This window comes from Aptenodytes patagonicus, chromosome 7 (assembly GCF_965638725.1).
Source record: "Aptenodytes patagonicus chromosome 7, bAptPat1.pri.cur, whole genome shotgun sequence".
NCBI lineage: Eukaryota > Metazoa > Chordata > Aves > Sphenisciformes > Spheniscidae > Aptenodytes > Aptenodytes patagonicus.
This window is the reverse complement of record NC_134955.1, coordinates 44501581-44526753: the sequence shown is the minus strand read 5'-3', so window position 1 is coordinate 44526753 and position 25173 is coordinate 44501581. Positions and strand designations below refer to the sequence as shown.

The 25173-nt window shown below is 37.9% G+C and overlaps 1 protein-coding gene across 1 annotated transcript; it reads right to left on the bottom strand.

Moving 5' to 3' along the window:
* Positions 1 to 894: 894 nt before the first annotated feature.
* Positions 895 to 24843, bottom strand: BRMS1L (BRMS1 like transcriptional repressor). The gene is made up of 10 exons (XM_076345055.1): positions 24661 to 24843; positions 17254 to 17344; positions 14022 to 14149; positions 11179 to 11258; positions 9079 to 9175; positions 8581 to 8664; positions 6670 to 6734; positions 5166 to 5205; positions 4184 to 4310; positions 895 to 2467 (listed from the first exon to the last, which is right to left on the bottom strand). Exons 1-10 carry the CDS (start codon positions 24794 to 24796, stop codon positions 2344 to 2346), a joined length of 972 nt encoding a protein of 323 aa, XP_076201170.1. The 5' UTR covers positions 24797 to 24843; the 3' UTR covers positions 895 to 2343.
* Positions 24844 to 25173: the final 330 nt, after the last annotated feature.

Below are 25173 nucleotides of genomic sequence, written 5' to 3'. Positions count from 1 at the left end.
AACAATGCTACCGAGGCTTGAAAAGCTTTACTGGCAGCAGTGTAAAAGATAAAACAGATGGATGACAGGCTAACATCTGTACTTCAAAGGACCAAAATCTGTCGAAGACACCTCTTACATTTTATGATGGAGCTAGCAAACCATTAACTGTTCAAATATTAAAAAGATATATAGCATGTACCAAATACGATTTGTCTAGGCATGAAACGATTAACCAATTGTAAAAAAAGACCAATCTCATACCTTTCCAATCACACACATAGAAGTGATTACATGTAAAAAGGAAAGCCATGGCTCAGTTTCTTGGACTTCTAGGAACAGAACAGGTAGATCCCAGTAGTTTGATCACTAACCCATACTGTTATGCTTATTACCTGTCATGTTGATATGAATGATGTTTATTCTGAATAAAGAAGCCACACTCACCAAGTGTCAGTCCAAACTGCAGGGCTGTACAAAGCACGGTTCTGCACCCAAGGAGATCAGATTAGAAACAGCTTTAAGAAATAATCAGTGGCAGCTAGAGAGGTGCAGAACACAGGAGAGGAAAGAGGAGGGGGGTGAACCACGGAAACAGTTTAGGATGCCCAGCATGCCCTAAATACAAATGATTTCAAGCACGTCAATAGCTAAGGTTCTTAGCAGTGCTTACATTTGATTTATAAACAGCACAGAATAGTGCTTCCATAAAATATTAAAGAAAAAAAATGTAAAAACCAAACAAAATCTGTACATACAAACTCTCAAAATTCAAAAGAAAAAAAGTGCAAGTCAAAGGTCTTTAAAAATATTTAGGCCTTCTGAAAACTTAAATAGATTTCCCTTTAGCATTTGGTATATCAGCAATTCCAGTAAGACTAGAAAACCAAAGAGCAAAACAACATAAAAGATGTCCACTACCACAGATCATTTATTTATAGACTAAGTTAAAAAATACGAATATTTTATTACAAAAAGTTTATCAAACAACTGTATACATACAGTTCATATTGTTAAAAGCCAACATGTCAATTGATACTTTATGTACATTTGATTAATAATGTCGTACAAGTGTAGAAAAGCATCACTCAGCAGAAACTGATTTGGCATTTGGAAAGTAGTTACCACCCTGCACTAGAAGAGACAATTAATATAGGAATAAAACATTTATATGTTACAATAAAAATACTTATTTGCTGTGATCATTTAAAGCAAATGGATGCTTTCTTTCTCCAAAAAGAATCATCATAAGTGGAGATTAAAGTGCACATAACCAACGCATTAATAATTCTTCAGCAATCCCACCTATCATTCCAGATGCTCCAAGCACATCACGGTAACATCAAGGATTTAGGACTTTTCTCCGTGGCTTAAACAGTAAGATTTAAGAGAAATTCAGCTTTCTAAGCTGCATGAAACAATTCTGGTGTACAATAAGATGAAGTAGGGTACAGAAATTTGGAAAATAGCGTTTGGTGAAAAAGTCTGTGTAGATTTTCCCAGATATATGATTTCTGGGGAAATACTTTCCTTTTGAAAAAAAAGATTCATAGTATTTCATACAACTGTGGACCAAACAAGCAGAGCATGCAACAGTATTTACATAACCATCCCTGCAGTCATTCTTTGTGGGCTACATATAACACAGGTTGGAGCAACACTGTCTACTTTATGCATAAATTTTGCTGACAATCTGGGGAAGAAGAAAAAAAATCACCAATTTGTTTACTATAGAATGGGGTCCTAAACTGGAAAAGTGCTCCTCAAAAAACGTAGCTCAAAATACTGGCTTTGTCTCATTACAAGCAATATAGTAAACCTTACAAAGTGTAACACAGTCAGTACTAGCAGAGCTGTCGAGGGCAATAATTTTAATAAATCGGTCCACTTTGGATAAAAAGAATGCTTATGCATGTTACAATCTATTCAAAAGCAACAGCTGAACAGGCTAAATGTACATCCACAAGAGAAGCATGACATGTTCACTGAAAACGAAGTGAATTGCTGGTAATTATGGTTATCATTTTTATCACACCAACTGGTCACCAATGGAAAAAAAAATTTTTTTTTTCTTTTCTTTTTTTTCATTTTACAAATATGAGAAGTTCTGAGCCATTATACTTGAAGAGCATACTTCATATCTTAGGCACTGGACCCAATTTAGAGGTAAAATGTCTGTCAACATGATTTAACATCCTCAGGTTTCTGAAGGCCATCCATATGAAGTTTACATACAGCACTACAAATACACATCAGATACTGCTGTAAATTTATAAGGAATACAAAACACTATTAAATACAACTTTCACCCCATGGCACATCAAGCATGGCAATACCACTTGTTTCATATCTGGTTAGCAACGGTCAGTTGTGGTTATGCTTTATTGAATATTTTCCTTTCTGTAGCTGAGAAATATACAGCTTGGACTTGCTTCCATCCGGTCTTTTAAACCAAACTTCATCATGGTTAATTGTTGTAATTATGGCACTACACAAAATGAGGGAAGAAGGGTCAAGGGAAGAAAAACAAGAAGAACTTAGAAACCTTATAAAGCTAATAAATATCCTCAAAACTGCAGCTGTATTTCCATACAGTAAATGAAAATATGCATTAGTTGTAAATGCTAGGCTCAAAAGATACTGGCTCCGTTGTAAGGACAGTTTTAACAGAATTCTTTGGTAACTGCATGTGTCTTTAGTGAAGGTAGTTTATTTTTCAGCCATCTATCTATTTTCTTCTCCTATGAGAAACCCCTCAACATGTACAAATATTTTAATTGTTTAAAAGAACAGTAGTCACCCACAGAAAACACAATAGACTACCCATGATAAAAAACAGGTCTGCTGGAAAACATACCCAGAAATTACTTTGAATACAAAGTATTTGGAAAAAAGCTAAACAGATTGAAGCCCAAGATTTAAAGCAGTAAATGTATTCAATTGTTAGTCATTATACCAAGACCATAAGAAATAAAGTCAAAGCCTGATTTACTGAATCGTTCTTACATGAATCCTGCTTTTATGCTCCTTGTGGTAAACCTTAACACAAATAGTGAACACAACCCCCTCCCCATGCCCCCTAGGAAAAAACAAAATTTTTCAAGTAGAATTGATGACAAAAAAAGGCTCAAAACCAGAGACTAAAACAGTTAATGGAAGAAAGATCTATCACATATTGAGTGTGACAAAATTCCCCTCAGGAAACTCTTCAGCCTTAAAATTTGCTGAAATCTTGAAAGGCTGGGAAAGTTCCACTGTATGCTTGCCCTGTTAAGCATCAGCTTTTGGCTTTTGTCAGACACTGGATACGAAGATCTTTTTTTGGCCCAGTATAACTGCTATGTTCTGCTAAACTAATTCAGAATTTTTTTAATTTCAGAAAGAATATATAGTTTACTAAAATACCTTCCTGTTTCAGCCCTGAACAAACACCAAAATCACCAAAATCTGTTCCCCTTCACCACACACAGGAAAGAAAAGAAACAGCCAGTTTTACAGTAAACTACTGCTATATGAAGTTAATTTTCCTGGGTAGCTGTGCATATTTAATCAACACTGCGCTTAGATTTATTTGCCCCAATCAGTAAAAAGTAAGATATAAACTTAATTTTAAATATTGTTTTAAATATACCCACTTTTTAGAATTTACAAATATTATCCATACAGAGAAAATACATTTAGATATCTTAAACATTCAACCAAATTAGCACTATAATATTTAGACCGTTCCGAGGTAGAACCTTTGTTAAGAGAAGGAAATACCGTTAAAAAAGTTCCAACTCTTTTCTTTCAGAGCATTACTCAACTGAAAACAAAGCTTATCTTTAATGGTATAAAGTGTTTTTCCATAATTAAGTATTTTTGGGTGGGCCAACAGATCAAATTCTCAAGGCAACAAAATCCCAAGATACTCAAAAAAAACTTACTCAAAGGCTATTCAGAAACTAGTAAGAGCTTAAACTGTTAGTGAGATCCTAACTTGACAAACATCTCATTACCTTCAGTGAAGTCCAACCTTTACTAGCCTCTCTCAGAAGTCCAGCGCTCAACCTTCTTTGATAACGCCTGCCTTCCAAGGTGAAGGTGAACTAATAAATGTTACTGAGGTGGCAGTATTTCTAAAGGAGCCTTATTCTTCAATGTCATCATCCTATCTATTGCTTAACATGAATGTACAGAGCTGCATAAATCGAGTAATCTTTACCTTGTAGGACATTCATCTTTCTTATCAATGCATATCGTCTGTCCACGTCCATACCACTCTCCATCATAATAGAGTCTTCCTTCTTCAGATCTAGCACTATGTAGGTGCTTTTCTAATTTGACAGGTGCTAAAATGATCAACAAAAGTCATTTAATATTGACTAGGCAAAAGTCGGTTAGATGTTTAAATACACTTTCATCAAGTTATTTACATAGAATACATATTTTTTCCATTATCAAAAGTAGCCTCTCTTGTAATAACTGCAAGAATGCAAGAAAATTGGAAGCAAGATACCTTTTTATTTCCAGTCAGATAAACTAAAAGTTTTATTTCCATTTTCAGATAGAAGCTATCTTCCTCACAACCTTCATATCTGTGATATGAATTTTCACAAATAGAGAAGACTTCAAATGGCAGAACCTGAAACATCTTCATCAGCACATTACCACAACATGCAAGTAGTAATACATCGCTAAAGAAATACACCACCTGCTTGCCACCTCTCCCTTTTCCTCCTTACTCACCACCTCCAAGTATTTGATTTTACCTAGCATTAATGTGCTTCTTACCTCAGTGCCAAATATCAGTTACCACTCCTTTCCCATAGCTCTACGTTTTCAGGGTTGTAGCTTGCAGTGAATGTGAGCATCCTTTAGAATGCACCCCTAAGGTCCAGATGCTCTCACTTTCCTGCCTCATCTTGTGTAAACACTGGCATAGCTTGCTAATATTAACTGGTGTAACCCACTTTTAGAAGTCTAAATTTTTGTTGATAATTTTCTAGAATTCAGGTGTCAACACAATCATCAGCAACTGAGCTACAAGTGTCAGCACCTGAGGGAGGGGAAAGACAAAAGCCACATCTTCCAGCTACCTCACCCCATCCTCCATCACTATACCAGGGCTAAAATAAATATGATCTGCCTAGATGCAGTTTGCATCACTGCACACAGCAAGTTCTGTCTTGTGAATGTTTACTTACGTTCTGGCTTTACTCTGTGTGGCCCCAGTGTAGCCATTGCCTTGAAACACAAAAGAAAATTAAGTTAGTAAGCAAGCAGTCTTTTTTTCTTAACTGCCAGCTTTAATTGTGAAGTTACGTGCAGTGTAGCTCAGGATACTTGCTTTTACATGCAAAAACCACAATCAGAACAAATCTAAAATAAAAGTGTGTTCAATGGTGACTTGGTAACAAAACAAAACAGCATTTTGAGGGTGAAAAAAAATCACCTTCTTTAGTAAGTTTTAATTTCAAATGACTCGGGAGGTTTTCTAAATTAAACCCTCAAAATTGCTGTTACGTAATTCTGTCAAGAAAATACAAAGTGACATTAACTCATTCAGAAAAACAAAATGCTATATGAACAACCTACTCGTTTGATTTATACGTTATACTCATAAGCTCACAAATTTTCTCTCATGCAAACTCTAGATCACATGTAGTATTAAAGCAGGTTTAAAAAAAAACTTCTAAGAGTTTTTGGGGTTGGTTGTTTGCTTTTTGTTTTTTTAAATTATTTCCAGAAAAGGCAAAATCCCCAGTAGATTCTGGGTTTGTTGCTGTTGTTTAAAAGCACGTTACACTACAGGAAAGAAACTGAGGGAAAGCTATTTTGTGTCTGTTCTCCAATGCGACAGGAAGAGAAAAGTCAGAAAAGTTTTCACATAGGCATCACATTTTACTTCTTGTTTAGGAAATATGTACAATTATAAAGCAGGATGGAAACTGACTCAAAGCCATTTCCCACCAAGTTTTTTAATTCACATAAGTAGTTTGCTATTCCATAAGCTGGCAAGCACTGGGGTACTAGGGGAAATTTTCTGACTGCAGGTGCAAGGCAAGGATAGTGTTTCATTACAGCAAGTTACTTTAACGATATGACAAAGACCTGAAAAAGGCACTCTGCACTTAAAAGCTCGATTTATTTTTTCAAATACTTCAATTGGTCAAACAAATTTCTCTTCCTGTAAACCCTGATTCTCTTATAATCTGGAAAAACACAGCATTTCACTTTACAAAAAAAAAAAAAAAAAGGCATAAGAAGAGGTCAAAGCACAGAAATCTTCATAAAATATTTACTATGTGAAAACATGCCATATGATATATTAAAAAAATTTAATTTAAAACAAAATCCTATCAAACTATCCTATCATTGTTTCTACCCAATTATGCTACACTATGAGAAAGCAGATCCTCCTGACACAGGCTTTAGGCTCACTTTATCATGGAAAATTATGGACTACCCATTTTAGAGATAACCTCTTCCACCACTTTATTGGATTCCTCTGTATGATTTGGGTAGAATCAGAAAGAGTAGCAATAACATAGCTTGAACTGGAATGATTAGCTGACTACTGAAGAAATAAAAATCTATTTAGAATTTTGATAATGTAAGAAACACATTTACGTATTTTTAAGAGCCAAAAGGACTAGACAAGAACCCACAAAAAACCCACAGCCACTGCCATTCATCCTTTCATCTTACCTTCCTTATTGTTGTCCAGTCTTCAAGTATATCAAGGTCTTGTAACATATAAACTATATAGGGGCGTGGAAAAGTTAGGGAAAACTCTTTTTAAACAGCAATAATAAAAATACTCTAATGTTTGTAGAAAGATATTAATAGCTCTGTTCTGCCAGTCTTTCACACAAAGAATACCTACGTAAAGTGAAAGCTCAGCAAAAATAAATGCATCTTTGAATTATGCAACCTAGAAGTACACTTTAAAAATTATTAAAAGAGGCAAGTAATAGCATGTAGATATTCAGACTACTGGAGTTCAACATGAGGATAAGATAAACAATTGTGATACAACCATTCCATCCCTAACAGTTCCAAAAAATATTCTATTTGCAATGCTACAAATTACAATTAAAATTCTCTGCAATTTCAATATACCACTGCAAATCAGCATCTACACTAGTATCAGCTTTAATAAAATCATTATTTTTACACTATTCTGCATCATATTTCTTTGAGAGAAAACTGTAGACAGCACCACATCTCTGAATATCAAATAACCAAAAAACAGGAAGTAGAAAGGCAAAGCCCCTTCCTTGAACTATCAACTGTAAAGTAAAAATTGTGTATTAGAACAATACGTGAACTTCAAAACAAAAATCCATATAGCACAGCTATTCCATTACAACAGTCTTCAGTTTTTACTTTGTTTCTCCTCATTTCATCTCTGAAAAACAAGTTTAGCAAAAGGTGCTATGAATGTTCAAAAACTAAATCTCCTAAAATGGGATACGAGAGCTTTAACTTACATTCCATTTGAAATTTTAAGAATCTGTAGCCATTTTCAAATTTGTTTTTCTCTGAATAACAAAGATACTACAAATCAAAAGCCATGTAAAATTTCTAGGTATTTGCTTTACACAGATCTGTACAAACTGACAAGTTCACAACTATTTTAAAATCATAAGCAAAAAGCAGATTAGTTTACTTCACAACTGAAAGGATTTTCAGCCTTATGAATTGCCTGAAATTGCTGGGTTTTTAGACCTAATACTATGTTAGTATTTTCTGTTTGGAATGCATTCTAAAATGGCAAGGTAGCTCATAATTCACAGCATCTGATGCTATTTATATGGACATCCTGAAGACAAGGATGACAGAGCTAAAGAAAATACACTTTCACACAACCTGGCACTGAAATTGCTAAAAGGAATTAAGAAACTAATGAAGCTACTTGTACCTGCATTGATTAATACCACTTGGCTTTTAAGCACTAGTTAAAAACCATCTCTACTAAATTGAATTTATGACACATCCTAATGGAAGAACAGTCGCTATTAGGACAAATCATCCATTTGGGATGTGTTCCAGTAAATCAACCATCCTGAAGGAGGATGAAGAAGTCATCAATGCAAAATTCTTAAATACTGTACTCACTCTACAGGAACCCCAAACCCACAAACACCCCCCGGCAACCGTCTCAACTCTTGGAATTTTAAACTTCTAATCAAAGAGGGTTTCTGAAGTCTATGGAATTGTTAAGAAGTAATAAATTGAGGTAAAGATGTCCCAGCATGAGAAGCAAAGCTATACAGCAGAAGTTACACAAGTCAAGTTATATTTTGCAAACATAATGCCTAACTTTTTTCTGGTTTTGCCTTGTACCTCTATTTTTTGAAGAGTTAGAAAAATCAACTTTTAGAAATATTCTCTGTATGAAACTAGTAGTTAGATAAGAGAATCTTAATTTCAATTTTCATAATGGGATGTGTCAACATGGTTTCTCTAATCTGAATTAGAATAACATCTGCCATGCAAAAATCAATTTTGAGAATGCATTATCACTTCAACTTGTTATTAATGACATATGTAATAAGACTAGCTATAAAACAGTAAACACTACTAGAAAAAACAATCATTTCAGTAAAAGGATATCTGATACAACAACAGGTTTCTTCTTATCTGGACTAAATGGATCCTTCCTTTTCTTCCTGGACTGTAGCTCATCATTCCATAATTCTGAAAAGACATAAGAAGAACATGCTATGAATCAGAAACATTTACATGTTTAGCTCTTTTTACAGCAGAAAACATTGACCAAAAATGAAAAATAACACATTTTCTGGTGAGATGCTGTTTCTGAAGAGAATGAAGGTGTTACATGATTATGTAGTCATAGAGAAATACTCTCAAAGCACACAAGGGATGCTGACAATTACTAGACTAAAGTTTGTTTTAAGCTTAAATTCAAGCCCTCCACCCAAAGTCTACAGCTGAATAGCATTCTACTGGATAACCTGAAACTCACCAGACATACTATGTGTACAGTCAACCAATCAGCAGCTACCAGAAGATTAAAAAAAAAAAAACAAAAAAGCAACACCAAAGAAACAAACAATAAAAACCCCCCAACAACTTTGAATTTGCATCCACCTGAGGTAATGTCAATGCTATGCCTGTCTTCTTCAAGTCTTCTAATCTTCTCTTCTAGTTCACTTTGTACAGTATCATACAACAGAAGCTTTTCACTCTAAAAAAGCAAGAAATTACACATTTTTACATGACTAAGTTCTATCATCTAAATATATATGACAACAATTTAAAGCCTCAGCAAAAGAAAGGTAAGAGTAGCTTTAGGTGAAAATTTTTCAGAAGCCATAAAGCATATGACATTTCCCTCTATCCACGTTCTTAGCATGAGATCCTAGCTCCTTAAAGACAGCACGCTCACTTGGCATAAGAGTAACTATAGCTATCAAATGTCAGTACCAAGAATAACTAAGTATATAAAAGCATCCAGCTAGATCTCCAGAATGACTGTTTGTATTTTGACACAAATACAGTATTTTCCTTTTGGACAGCACAGATTTATTCACAATGACTAACTGTAAAGTAGTGACCTCTATGCCATCTTTCATTACAAATCAGAAAAGCTAATGTTTTCATGGAAAGCTTTTTATTAAGCTGCCTCCAATATTAATAAACCTGCAGTCATTTATAGAGAATTATCATTTATTACCACAGTATTTATAATTATCTGTTTTCATAGATCTGAAAAATACCTTCCCACAGAAGAATTTATGGAGCACATAAAATAATCTAGATAGTTGTGAAAGCAAAATTGTCTACCTTAAAGCTGTCAGAAACACTTTTAAAGCACTGCTTTAGAAAAGTTAGCTAGTTCATCCTTTTAAAAGGCAATTTAGATTAACATAATGCCTTCAATGTTAGGTGTATCAGCACTTTTTATATACAAAGACAAACAAAACCACACTCCGATGTGAACTTTCTACAGCGTTTTGTGCAGTCTATGCTCTCTTCCATCCCTAAGTGTTTCAGAACGAGAAAATCAACTTTGTAGTAAACTGGTCTCAATTATAGTATACCACATAGGACTGACACCAAAATTACACAGTATCTATGTAGATCAGTTACCCTTTTAAAGGCAGCATTGAAAAACACTAAACTCTCTAAACCAGTAACTTGGAATTAAGCTGAGTTCCAAGCCTCAAGGAAATAAATTTACTGCTCTTTCATAAGCTTGCACATTTCCTAAAACACAAGTAGGAAATACAGCTGATTGTTACATTTTAAAGTTCATTTTCACTGAGCAACATAACTTTAACAACTCTGGAAAAAAGAGGGCTTGGACTTACTGTAAAAACAGCTTAAGCAGCACAAGTCACTGCGTCTAGCTATTTGCTACCATGTCTCTGCCAGAAGCTGCAGTCCCTAGAGCCAAGTCAGCAGATGTCTGCACCTCAACTGCATACAGTCAGTAAGGAGCAGTCCTTCATTATACCTTGTTCTTTCCCAAGGCATCAGAAAATTGAAATCTTTTTTAAAAGTACGCATGCACATTCTTGCTTTATTGGTATAGTAGGAGCCACGGACTTCAGGAATATGGTGAACTGCTCAGAAGAAAACACCTTTAAGTAACTGTAACAGGGGGCTGAGGAGTACTATGGTGCAAACCTCAGGATCTAAGCAGCTATGTTACAGCATTGGACATACATCTACTTGAGTATTTGTACTACGGTATCCAGTATTTAGATGCTTAAACAGGAATGTTTATATCCAAGGAGAGAAATATATTTTTCCTGTAACTGCTTTTGAAGTGACAATTCTATCACTAGCTGTCCAAGGCATCTTAAAAAGACATCATCATTATTATTATTGTTGTTGTTGTTATTAAAATATAAGGTGCTTTTTGCTAAAATTATGTCAGATATTTTAGTTACTGTTCTTGGTAATCTTTTTATAACAAAGGTAAAAAAAAACATGTGGGAATCTATTAATAAGAACCTGTTAATGAAAAATAAGAAAACTTAGCTATACTTATATGCAAAGCCAAACTAATATAAAGCTAATTTTTATATGCTTTGAATAACTTCTTATGTGGGCTTAAATATCACAAGGCAATTGCATTCAAATAGCAAACAACAGCAATAAAAACATGCACTGAACTTGGAAAGCATGACACACAGTAAAGTTAGATGAGATTATCTATCAACGTAAAATAGCTGGCACAACCTCACAGTGCTGTCGAGAGGCTTGAATTTCACATTCATACTTGTTCTTCACAGATTCCAGACAAAGCTCTCTATAGATACCTGTAATCAGACAAATTACAGCAATATTACTTTCTTTAGCTAATATCTGATTTCAGAATTCTCTTTTAAGACTGCCTGCAAGTCCCAAAACATGTACATAGTGGAAAATATAGCTATATTATATTAGGCATTTACAGTGGCTGGCTGCTTTACAGAGTAAAAATAAGAACAAGTAATCCCTTAATTCTGAAGATCTGAGGAAAAATAAATGCTATTTTAACTTTTTCCCCTATCAGTCAACAAATTACACCAGTGGTCACGCTGACTTTACAAAATAGGTCTGTTTCATATTTCTGATCAAATTATCCTGGATATCCTCAGTTTTCAAATCCATGAAGTACTAAATGTCCTCTTCTATTTTCTAATTAGAGTTTTAAATAATGTTTTGGGGTTTTTAAATAGCTAGAAAACTGAATGAAAGAACAAACTTTTACAAATTAATATTTGGAATCAGGCTTACTTTATAACGCATGACCTTAATAAATCACATCAATTAACAAGACTCTGTTCCATTCTTAGAAATAGCCACCTTGCGATACAAAGGATACTGCTTCTGAGTATTAGGAGCATTTCTTATACATTTCTGAAAATGTCTACTGAACAGCTGAAAAAATCTGAAAGGTATCTGAAATGTAATATCTTGCAAGTATAGATAGACCTTGATTTAATATATTCAATGCATTCAACACAAAATACTTAAATTGTTCCAGATTACCATCTTGAGGACTTAAGTTTGCACACATGCTGGTGCTGTCTAGCAACTGAAGAACTCCCCAAAACAACTTCCCTTAGAATTCAGTTGACTATAAATTAATGCAGTACAAGAGGAACAATACTGTTACCAGCAATTCCTCTGAAAAACAAACCACAAAGTATTATGTCAATCATCTTTCCACTGTGAAGTCACTTTTGATCTAGAATTCAAAGTGTTTTTTTCTTACATCAGTATGTTATGCTAGCTTTTTTTTTTTTTTTTAATATTTATGGCTGACTGGCATATCTAGGTCTACCAATTTATAATCACTGCTTATTTGCCTGAAATCAAGCAGTACAGGTATGAATACTTCTAGAAGAAACAGTTGTATTCGTGACTTGCTGAAATAGTCAAGATCCACATTTTGTGTGAATAGTGCTCAGTGCCTTAGAGAGCAGAGGAACACAAGTTTCTTTTCTACCACAGATGCAATTATATCCATAGTTTAGCTAAACACAGTTTAGCTTTTTTTTCCCCCCAACCCTTCCTCCCCTCTCTCAGATAGAAGTAGGTCCTTAGGGGTTACTTGCTGGAGCTCAAGTCCTGCTACTACCTACTTCTGTCAAGGCTCTCAAACAGTAAGAGCAAATAAGCCTGTTCTGCAGTTTCTTGCTTTCTCTGGAATACTTTTATCAATCTCATTCAGTTGAGGACAAAAGGGAAAAAAAAAAAAAAAAAAAACCAATCCTGATTTCTAGTCTCAGCTTCAAGGAATCTTTGTAGTTTTTACCCTGGGCTGTTTTTACATTGGAACATAGAGCTTCAGTGCTGCTGAAGACAAATCAGGAGAATCTGTAAGACTCTGCCTATCCATACCCACCTACATGAACGCACTGACAGCCAGCCATATTTAAACTGAAAATCAAAAGCCTGGATTAAGGTTGCTTTTATATCAAACCTTCTGCAAGTTCACCTGTGAACCTTCTGCGAAGCCCAAGTGGGCTACTTAGGACTAGTCAAGTAAATTTGGGTTAAGATCTTAAAACTCAGAAATTCTGGGTCACCAGCTGAGGAAACGTGTTATGGAGAAGACCAGGAGAGAGAGAAATGCAAGAGACCAAAGGATTTCAAATTCTCTTCGTAGCCTGAAGTCAAAAGTACCAATGAAGACATACTGAGTAGCACTGAAGCAGCATTAGTATTATGAAAAGTATAAGCGGGCTTGCCATTTGCCAGTGTACCTGCACTGTGCTTCCGCTGAATTTCTTAGAAAAGACACTGGCGTAGCTTCTCTGCCTAGAGAGATCACAACTGGTCTGCCTTTTGGCTCTCTGACAGCCTGTGTTACGTAACCCTTAGACAGCTGAATTAATCCTAAAGGAGTAGAGCTATAACATGAAAAGAATTTACAATAGGGAGGTTCAGAACTTTGTCTTCCTATAATACCACCGTTCCATATGACTATGTATTGTATCCCGGAAGAAGGTAAAAGTTCTTGCCTGCTTCTTCTACGAGCATAAAAGCCTATCTAAACATCAGTTTTAATAATTAAAATGCAGCTTAGATAAAAGCTGCTAAGGACAAGAGTTTTCCTCCTTCTCCAGCTGGAACAGGAAGATGGGAGCAGAGGAGTAGTAGAGACACAGACTAGAAGAGCAGGAAAAACATGATCATCTAAGATGATCTGGTAAGCACTTCATGAGACAGCACCTACATATTTCTTCATTTCAACAGTGACCAGTGTGCAGACTTGATCCCAAATCTTCTGACTAATAAAAATTATTACTGTTTTTAACTCAGTAATTTTGTGCTTACTACACAAAGACAGACAGCCATTAAATGAAACATAAAAAAGCCCTATTTTTAGCGTGATGTTATCAGGCAACTTGTGCAAAGAGGTAAGCAACCTATTCATTTTGACTTGAAAAATATTTTACATTTAAAACTATGCCACAGTATTTCTAACTTTAAAACACGCTCCTTTAACAATTCTAAAGAAAAAAGATTGACCTCAAAATGCACAGCAAGTTTATACTGTTGAAACAGCAATACTCATTTTACGTGCCTACCTGCCACCTTGGTTCGGATTTGCATATTTTCTTGTAAAGCTGCCAATGGTTCTAAATATTCAGGTGCTTTTCCGGCTATGACCTCTTGTAGTTTTGCATCCACTTGGCTTAATCTTTCTTTGTAAAGTCTTAAAATAATAGAAATAAAAAAATATGTATTTTATTTAAAAGTAAACACAAGTTAGAAGAAATATTTTTAAAAGAACTATTCTGCATGTCTTTGTTAATGTTATGGAACACCCACTGAAGCAAAGTTAAGATTTGTTACCATTTGAATTTTCCAATACATATTTGCTTTTTGAACAATATTCCTCATGTCTATTAAGCCTTTCTGGAAAACACATGCAGACAATCAGAAGTGTAGAAAGTAAAGATACAATGAAATGTATCTCCATCTCTAAGGAAGAAGAAAAAAAAAATCGCACGGCTGTTATAGTATTAAGATGGAGTAGGAGGTGAATCAACAGGGAAAAAGTCAGGAAAGGGTGCTACAATACAGAAGAACAATATGGCTTACATCATGGGAAAGAAAGATAGGCATTTTGTGGATAGAAATGCCCGTTCACTTCCGTGTGCACAGATCTGCTCCCACCCTACCGTAAACCAAGGAAAAAGAGAGGCAGGCTCTTATTGAAGCAACCCTCATTTCACCTCCTGTGAAAATCTACATATTGCATACTATCACAAATATCAGAGGATAATTTGTAACTGACATCTTCCATCCCTGCCAAAAGGAAGCTTATTTAAAATATTTTTATTTTACCTAAAATTCATTCCTTCTATAAAAGCTGATATTTACTGGCAGACAATGAAAAAATCTGCTTGCATTTTGAAGAATTTGATGTAATATCAATTACAAGTATTTCAATCACAATAAAGCTCCACTCTTTGTAACTGATAACTTAAATATAGCATTCAATGGTAGAATCATCAAAATAATGAGCTTTTCCTGTTCTCATTTTTTACCTCGCACCCCACAATCAAAAGCTGTAGAATTATGGCAAACGTACAAACTCTGTTGTGTGTGTTAAGAACAGATCAGATGTTATCTGTTTACACAGATAAACATATCTTTGTTATATCTGTTTACACAGATGTAACAGATGTCCTTGGGACAGGGATGCTGCTTTTTTACTTGTTTAAAGTGCATAGGTTAAGTAATGAATTAGACAGGAGAAAGTTCATGTATACTGATACATCAAGACCTCCTTGAGAAATACTTCCTGTTCATCTGCCACCAGCTTGCTCATCATTTTACTTTGATCACAACTCCATAGTTCAAGCATGTGTACCTAACCTAGCAATAGTCAGTGATCACTCCTCTCCTTCTTACCTGCAAACTGTTCGAGTACGATACATGCAATCTGTCCTGCAGTCAACTGACATAGCCTGAAGCTCATCAAAACCCAATTTGCCGGGCTCAATCCTTGATGAGCATGCTATGCACATGATGGTTAACATAGAGCTACAGAATTATTTAGCTAGAACATAAGCATGGGTGCACAGCACACATAACTGGGTGGGTCACTAACATTTGATTACACAGCACCAAGTTCCCGCTACATCAGAGCAAGCAGTTTTGGAGTAGGTGCTACCAGCACTTGGTACCATGCAGCAGTTGATGAACTAAAACTGTTTAACCAGTACTTTCAAACAGTGATTTGCCTAAAATGGATAACTGCTATCAACCACTGTAAATCCTACTTATCTCATAGCATCCAAATTCAATTTCCCTGAAAAGGAAGAGGAAGCAGACACAATCACTTCATCATCTCTGCTACTGGTTGTGACTAAACATCCCATAGTTTATGCACCTTCTTCTTCTTTCCCAATTTTATCACCTCCCTACTCACGGCTGCTCCTCCCTGTAATCCTTCTTTCATCATTCTAATGCTCATTCCCCAGTATTCCCACCATCACAGTTCTTCCAGCCGCTACAAACACCCCAATCTCTCAACTAACCAGTGTCTACACAATGCCTTCCTCCTCATATACCACAGCCTTACCTCCATTCGCAATCCCTAAACCCCCCGAAATACTTGTTTCCTTCCTCCAAGACCACCCTCCTTCACATTCACTCCTTAAAGGTTTGTTTCCACAAACTGTTTTCAGTCATCCAAGCTGTCCAACAGATGGAAGAGTAGGACTGAACTCAAAAGCTGGCAGTTTTCCAAATGCCAAACCAGTCAGTACTGACTGGCTCCAATACTCATCAGTTGGCTCCATTTCCCAGGTTGCTCCATGCTCGGACCAAAGAAGAACAGCAGGACAAACAGTCTTCTCTAGACACTGCAGCAAGAAATTGCTTGTTGGGCAATTCTTCCCAGACCCTATTAGATAGGCCTCGCAGTGTTCTGTTAGGCAAAGCAAGTTGTATGTCTCAGTTCTGTAGTAGAAAGAACTATCTCACAATATAAACACACATCTCAAATGTAATGACAACTGACTAGATTTTCAATTAAAATATATGCCAAAGAACATACAAGGTCTCAAAGTTTCACTTGTCAGGTACCTGATTAAGTTAGTTGCCAAATTACCACCAATTTAAATTGGAACAGATGCATCTAGCTTGTCTGGGCACATGTGAAAAAAAGCCAACTTAAAACATATACAAAAGACTGGCTCTAATATAAATGAGATGCACTTTTGAATAACTGTGGCTATTAATTTCATCTCTTCTACTTACTAGGTCTTTACTACTGATGTAGATACTATGGCAAACTACAGACAGAAAGATAACAGTATTTTCATTTTTTTTAGTATTGGTATCTGGTTTGCAGTAACCACAAGAAACTTTCATTGGTACCAACTATAAAAACTGCTGTGATACCCTGCAAAAAAAAACCCTTATTTCTTAGTTAGCAAAGACAGTGCTTGGGTCTGTCCTATATATATAAAAGGATGAGAAAGATCTTGAGTAAATAAATAAGTAAAATCACAAATTTCCCTAAAATCGCAATTCCTCAGTTCTGCTAAGGATTTTGATGCAATAGACCCACACCAGCCCTTCACAGCAACAACACTTCAAACCATTCTTACAGCAAAACAGAAAATAAATAAATACATAAAAGTATTCTGGAGCAACTGCCTGTAAATAATTTCAGAACTCCCAATCTTTATTCTTCTCCAAAAGTAGCATCCACATATATGAAAGACAAGAAACACCAGCTGCACACAATATTCTCATGGAATGGATCCTCAAATGAGGCACTTAAAACATTAAAATACTTACTGATCTTTAAGGTCTGTAAATTGCTTTTCAAGATTGGACATTTCATCTAAACACTCCATTCTTCTTCTTTCACAGTCCTCATCATCCATTTCTAAGAATAAAAAAAGGTAATTTATTTTGAACAATGTAATGTATAACCAAATAAACTGGATATTTTATTTCTAGTGAATTTGAAGTGAGCCTGAATTTTAGCCATGAATAGATTATCCATTATATTACTATTATCTTATAGCAGAATATGAGAAATCACTTGCCATATAAAGTAAGAAACGTAGATCTACTTCTAGAAGAAATGCCATAAACAGCATTTTTTCTTCCTCAAAACAGGAAGCAATATCAGTAAGACTTCAAGAGGTTAAATTTCATGACTGATAATACAAAGTGTACCTAAGAATGCGTGAAACAGAAAAACTAAACATTGTATATCACACCAGACAAAAGGCACCATTAAGCATGAAGAGTTATTAGCCACCACTGAAAATTCAAGTGTATCCTGAGTTAGTGCGAGCAAAGGCAATCCCTGGAAAGCAAGCACAGTTCAATGTCACATTTGTCATATAAAATTCAGAGTTTTGTTTTATTAATATCCATGAAAAAAAAAAGTAACTCTTGGTTCTGAAAACAGGTTTCATCCTGTTCAATTGGGAGAGTTCTTTGAAGCTGAAATATTAATGTAGAAATATCTGTAGTTCATCTTAATTACCATTTAAAATTACTGCATTTCTAATGAAACACTTCTTAACCTGCAAAGTCTAGAATTTTGCAGAAACTTGATTTTATATGCTTTTATGCAGCAAGAGTAATTAACATTAAACTCTTTCCATAGTATTTGTTTTAATTTATAATCCTGAATTTTTTCTTAATTTACCTAGTGAACATAACTGTAAAGTATAATAAATACCCTCTTTTCGGCCAAAAATTTTGCCACTTGCCAGAGACATCTGATGTCTAAAACATTAAACATTAGTTGTAACCTCCGCTGCCTTTTCTTAGACTAGAAAACAGAAAAACTAAGCTACAAAATTCTTGACTCTTTCCCACCCTTCCCAGAAGAAAAAAAAAGGCTTTGTTAAGCCATATTCAGAAGTTAGAGATGTCCTGAAACTGCTTTATAGCAGCAGTATCTCCAGGAATTGGCTCTCTACAGTTATGGTACAACTGACCATTTATCAACCAGTAGGAGAAGGCATGCAGAAGAAGGGATGGCCATGCCGTCAGGAACTGGGGCTGAACTGGTGCAAACAGGCCAGGTGTTTGAGAGGAGGGGCTGTCCTAAGGAGGCCATATCCATCTAAGCAGTTACTCTGTCAAGAAAAATCCTAACTCCTGACAGAAAGGCAAAGCAGGATCTGGAACCAAGCAGAGAGAGCCTGGACACACTCTTCTAGACCATGAACAACTCTGAGCCTTTTGCTTCTTCCTCACTCACACCAACAGACACATTTAACTGCTTTATGCTGTCTCCTACACCAACTACAGAAAGCAGCATGCAAGTCTTCATCCTTACTGTTTTGCAAAAGAGTATGGCAATTTGCAAAGGTGATGAGGTGAAAGGAGTAGCTTCAGGGCCAGCTACTTTGGAGGATCTGATTAACTCAGGTCTTCCACTCAGACCTCTCAATGTATGAAGTTTTCTGCACATAGCTCCTTCCTGAAATCATCACAAGCTTTTAAAACTAAAAACTACACTAGCCCTCTCTGCCCAGATATGAAAACTAGCAGACAGTGGAGCAGTATTAATCTGCGTTACAACGGAACCTACAAGTCCAAATCAAAGACCTACTGCAGTTTGTCACGTTACAGTTAGTACAAGCAAAAAAGACAGCATGTGCAAAGTTTTAAAACATGATATAACCTGAAGTATTTGAAAGCAAAGCGAGAAAATTTAAAGACAGAACTTCAAAAAAATACATTGAATGCTTAGCACACTGGGGAGGGTAAGGGAAGAGAGTATCAGGCTGTTAAGAGATACTATTTTGTTTTAAAATATTGTTCTCAAAAGTAAGGCAGATCCTGAACCCCAGAATAAGGCTGAAAATCAGATTAAAGAACAAAGTTTTATTTGGCTGTCCTATGTAATACTCAAGCCAAAATTATTTGGGCAACTTTCAACTTGGCCAGATTTAAGGGATGTGGCAGTCATATTACTCAAAGAGTTGTCTAAAGCATTTATGTGCTATAAAAATAATGTTGCTTTAAAATTTGAAGGCACCTCCCTGTGAAGCCAGATGGGAACAAGCACTGGGATCCCAATAGTTCTCCCACTTTATTCTCAAACTCAAATACGTGTTTCAGATGTGTTCAGCTATCCTTTTGGTTCTAAGTATGTTTTAAAAAGGAATTCACTCAGAAGCTTTTCCTTAAATTAACATGGATTTCCTTGTTTGTGTATGTTTAGGGACTACAAATCAAAGAAAACAGATTAGAACTGTAACCCTGGCTGAGGATCAGTGCAACACCCACTGCTGGAGGGAGAGGGGACTGCATCTTACATTTTAAACTTGCATTGCAAGGAAACTACAATGCGTTGGTATCTGAGGGCACAGCTGACTCTCTTGTAGATACTGAAATAACACATAGCTCTCTCCAATCTCCCCTCAGCTACGTATACACTCAAAAGTCTTTGACTTTCTGCCTAGAAGTCTACGTTCTACCTATCATTCATACTGAATGGCAATTCACATGCTAAGTCACTCTTCAATTGTTTCACCTTTATTCTGCCTCCAGAAAGATTCATAAAACAATGAAGACTTTCAGCGTCCTGAAATATCTTTAATTCCCCAGTTATGGAACTTCTTCCCCATGTCCTTAAACAACATACAGATTGGGGAATATGCTGTAACGAAAAAGTAAGAGGTTTTAGGATCAAATCTCATGGCTTTCTAGTTGAAAATTTACATCACTGGAGGTGGAAGATTCCTCATTTCGTATTAAAACACTTGCTAATAGGCCCATCCTGTCTCAACACTTCAGATTTCCCATAAAGTTTCATACTGCACAAAGTATTTAGGGTATTTTTAAACACTTTCAAAATCACAGTCATTCTTTTCCTACTATATTCAAGCAGTCCAACTCAGTAACTAGGGCAGCCTGCTTTAAAGACAAAAAACCCCGTAGTACTTAAAATGTAACAGCGCCTAAAATAGCTTTTTTAATTAAGCTGTGGCCTATATAAAGTGGTCTAAAAAATGGCCAAATTCTCATCTGGGATGGTAAGCATAAGTTTTGGCTTTTTTTTTTTTTCATCCCTAATATGCTATTCTATATCCTGGTCAATAAAAAACACTATACTAAATACATAGTGTCAAAAGGAATGGCATAGAAACAGTGCCTGCTCTCAAGGGCAAGTTATGCTTCTTCTAACCGCACCTTCCATATTCTCAGGCATTTACTGGGGGAAAAAAAAAAAAAAAGAAGGCTGAATGCAAGTAAAGCAAGTGACAAATTTAACAAAAAAAAAATCCTTCCCTTCAAAATCTTTTTTTCTTATTATTACTAATTTTAATTAAGACTTATTTCTTGCGGTGCTAATCATCTTATGTCTGTAGGAGCAATATGCTTCCATGGAGTACCTTCATATTTGTCAAGACACTGAGACAAGCACGTAATTTCCTGTAATCATCACTTTTTAAGTGCTCCCTTAAAAGCATTTCTCTGTGGAATGCAATAGAAATTATCTGGAGAGCTTCTTGTATTGTTTTAAAGAAACATTCGCAGACTACATTCACTTAAAACACAATTCCCCCTTCCTCCCACCTAATCCCAGAAGAAACCAAGACAAGGGCAGGACAACAGAATTAGTTGCCTTCAATAAAAATCAACCAAAGTGTCTTTGAGGACATGTAAACATAAAAGTTTTCTTTAAAAATATCAGTTAGCACAACTACAAAAGGGAGCAAAGGCAAGTTTTGAAAAAGAGCAAACTTCAAAGCTGGAACTAACAGAGACAATTCCCTCTTCACCAGAGCCAGGGAACTGGGGGAGAGAGAGAGTTAAGTTTACATCTGTTATACCAAGCTCCCTTTCTCACACAGAAAATGGCATTTTTTTAGACATACAGATTAGCTAGAATAAAAGATGAAGAAAGGCCATTCCCAGGCAGCATCTAGCTACAATACAAACTGGAAGCCTAAGATGGACTAACTAAGTAGTGGTTATTGTTGCAGTGCTGCTCCTGGACCTCATCAAGCAGTCCTTCACAACCCTGTGTCTCACCCACCTACTGCCCAATAAGCCTGTATATTCCTCCTTTACACTCTCTCTTTTCCCCTGAAAGATGTAACAAACTTAATATATCACAACTTCTTGAAAAGCTGTCTCTATGAATTTCTTATCCAAAATATTATGGATATATATGAATATATATGAATATATATTATGGATATTATGAATACAGTATTCTCAGTATTCCCTTTTTAGTCCATGTACAATTCTGATAATAGAAGAATTGAAGCATGCTTTCATAAGTCACATCTGAAAGGAACAGAGCAGGTTGCTGTGCAAACAAGGACATAATCAGATACGCTTTTCCAACTTAAAACATGATTACCTCTAGCTGCTTGCCCAAGTACCCTCACTCAAGTTCACCTTTTTTCCAGCATAACCACCAGCACACACGGATGCTGCCTAATTTAGGTTTCATCAAAACAACCCAGGACAGTTTAAGCACATTTTTCTGGCCTTGTTTTTCAACGGAATCACTTTAAGAGAACAGAGGTAAGGAAAGACTTAGCAGCCTTCCTCGGTAGCAGATCTGTAATTGTATCAGTAAACTCTCCACCTACAACAGCCCAACTGTTTATAAAAGCTGCGTACATTCAAGTTTCAGTACAGCATAGCTTTGAAGCCAGTCCCTTGACCGGTCCAACTTATCAGGCACTGGGTCAGTTTGCAGCAGTTTTGGTGAACACAAACCGAGTTCTTTTCCTATCAAGTTAAACCCAAAGCTTTGTTCCAGGTACTTGTCAAATGTGTTCCAACATCTATGGAGAACACAAGGGTTTCAAACAATGACTTGTCCTTCAGGCTGCTTCCAACCATATTCTGTTCAGGCTACATAATCTTAAATAAACCCTAACTACTTTGGAGATGTAGGGGCCTCAGCACTATCTACTCAGAACTACTTATTCTCTATTCTTATTTTGCCAAATCAGTTTCTATTACACACACAAATAAAATCACTATGTTTATAATAATTTTGCTGACTCTTTTAAGCCTGTACCTGGATGTGGTCCACAGCTCACTGACTGAAGAGATCTCCTGTGTAGCATTGCATTAGACAAGAGAAGCAAGATCTTCCTTTAAATGAGGCAACAGCCCAGAACTAAAGAACTCCCTGCTCCAGGAGACGTCTTGTCTAAACCCATGCAAATCATTAGTCACAAATTCACAAAAACATGTAGGTGTCCAGTTAACTGATTTAAGTTGGAGGCATTTACATATTCCCACAAAATTGCAATTTACAACTTCTGCTGCTATTGAGCTGCAGTCTATATAACCACTGGTTTACATAGTCCCCAGTGCCTCCCATTTGCATATCAGACTCTTCACTGAGACATCTTCACTAGCTACCTTTTTAATGGGTTATTCTTTCTGACAGCTTAGCATACAAAGGCCCAACAAGCACTGAAGACAATACAAGAAAGGGGACAGGAAAGCACAGTGTACCAGGAAGGGTGGGTAAGGATGAGAGGCAGGACAGTGGCAGCCAACAATTCGATCCAGGTGGCCAGCCACGGACCAGCAGCCTAGCTTGTAAAATGGGGTTCAATCAGCAATACTTGCCAGCTCAAAGGCATGGGGGGAGGGGGGAGAAGAAGGGGAAAAAGGGAAAAAACCAAAACAAAACACAGGAAGCTCTGTATAAACCATGGGCAGATTACCTGGATTTGTGGATTAACCAAGGCCTCTAATGGGGGATCAGCTCTGGTGCAGAGCGAGTATTAAATCAGATCAAGGTCTAAGGCAGTGACTATACTCTCTCCCAGTATGGCAGCCACACTTTCCCAGCACTAGTAGAGTCTTCACTCTACTTCTGCAGGGTCAGCTTGGCTGTCTCTGTACCACACCTGTGGGGCTCCAGCACCTTGCTAGCCCATGCGCAGCCCAGACAAGGGCAAGCTCCACGAGTCCACATGGAACCACCATAGCAGGGCTTTCCCTGAACTGCATCAGTCAGTGTGAATATGAAAGCCATAGGATTTAACATTCAAGATCTCCCAGATCTTTTAACAACACAAATGAACAATTAACTGTACACTGAGGACTTTAACACACACAGATAAACCAATCACAAGCCAACATATGTAAAAATATAATTTCACAGCTGCTTAATTTGTCTAGTTCATGGCGTCCCACTCCTTCCACTGTGCCAAGCCTGGCGCTCATGCCACAACTCAATGTGCTAGTACAGGCATGGGACAGGATCCCAGCAGACCACTCTAAATCACTTGAGCTGCCAGAAACACAGGACCATAGCTAACACTGAACACAGCTACCGTTTTTCAGCTAGCTCTTCTAGCAACAAAGATCCTGCTTATGGAGCCTACTTACTTATGGAGCCCTGGTGATTCCAGAGCAGCAGTGTATGCATCTGATGATTAATACATTTCCCAGTAAGTGACCATTTTATAATTTACCCCTTGTAATTACAAGGGAAGCTTGAACAGATAATAACCTCCTTCTAACACAGTGGAAATTGAGCATAGAAAAAGCAATCCTTTTAAAGCTGGATTTTGCCTATTAATATCATTAAAAATCTACAGTCCGAAGGAAGCTATGGAAAAAGGAACGGACCTTCAAGAGAGCGGAGGTTGAAATGCTTTGCGAAAGAGGCCAATGGTACTGACAGGGCTTCCAATGCCCCCTCAAAGACAGGCCTCAAAACATCTAATTGAAATTCACGATTTTGCATACGAAGAAATACATACGTATGTATGTGTACACACATGTATGCCTGTATTTTGTGTGCACACATGCACACGTATGTAGGTATGTATGCCAAGCCTTTAAGTGCAGACCTTAGCGGCACCCCCCCGCCGCGGGCCACGCACTCAAGCCCAGCAGGGCACAACCCACAGCACCTACACGGAGCGGCCCGGCCCGCCAAGCCCGGGTGCCAGCCGCCTCCAGAGCCGGCGGCTCAGGGCGAAGCGGGGCTTCCGTGCCCATGCGCCCCGCCACGTCCCTCCCCCCCGGCCGCGGGGTCGCAGCACGGGCTGGGCTGGGCTGGGCCGGGCCGGGCCGGGCCGGAGCGGCGGGGGGGCGGGGTCACGGCGGGGGTGGGCACCGGCAGCCACCGGAGCCGGGGGGCGGGACCGGTCTCTCCCCCTGGGCAGCGCGCCGGGCGCTGAGGGAACCGCCGTGGCGCCCCCCTCAGAGGGGCTGCCCTGCGGACGGCCGCGGTACCTGAGCTGTCCCCCTCCTCGGACACGGACGAGCTCTCGGTCTCCTCCTCCTCCGAGCTGCTGCCCTCGTTCTCCCCGTAGTCCACCTCCATCTCATCGTGGTTGTTCTCCTTCTTCTCCCGGGAATGGACCGGCATCGTCGCCGCCGCCGAGCCCTGGGACAGCCCTTCCCGCCGCCGTTCCGCCGCTGCCGCCGGCCCCTCCGCTCCGCCCCGCCCCTCCCCGCCTGCGCAGCCTACCCCGCCCGGCGCCCTCCCATTGGCCGAGCCCCGCCAGCAGCCTGCGTTAGCCCGCGCGCGGGGCACTCTGGGAATTGTCGTCCGCCGGGAGCGGCGCGGGGGAAGAGGGAGGCGCCGCTCTGCGGCCGTGGGGGACCGTCAGGGGCCAGGCGGGGAGCGAGGGCTTCCCGCGCCCCCTTCCCTGTCCCGGGGCACTCGCGGGACTGCTCGTTGCTGAGAGGCTCCATCACGGTCAGGCAGAGTTAGGAGCGCTTCGCACCTGCCCGCGTCTCCCG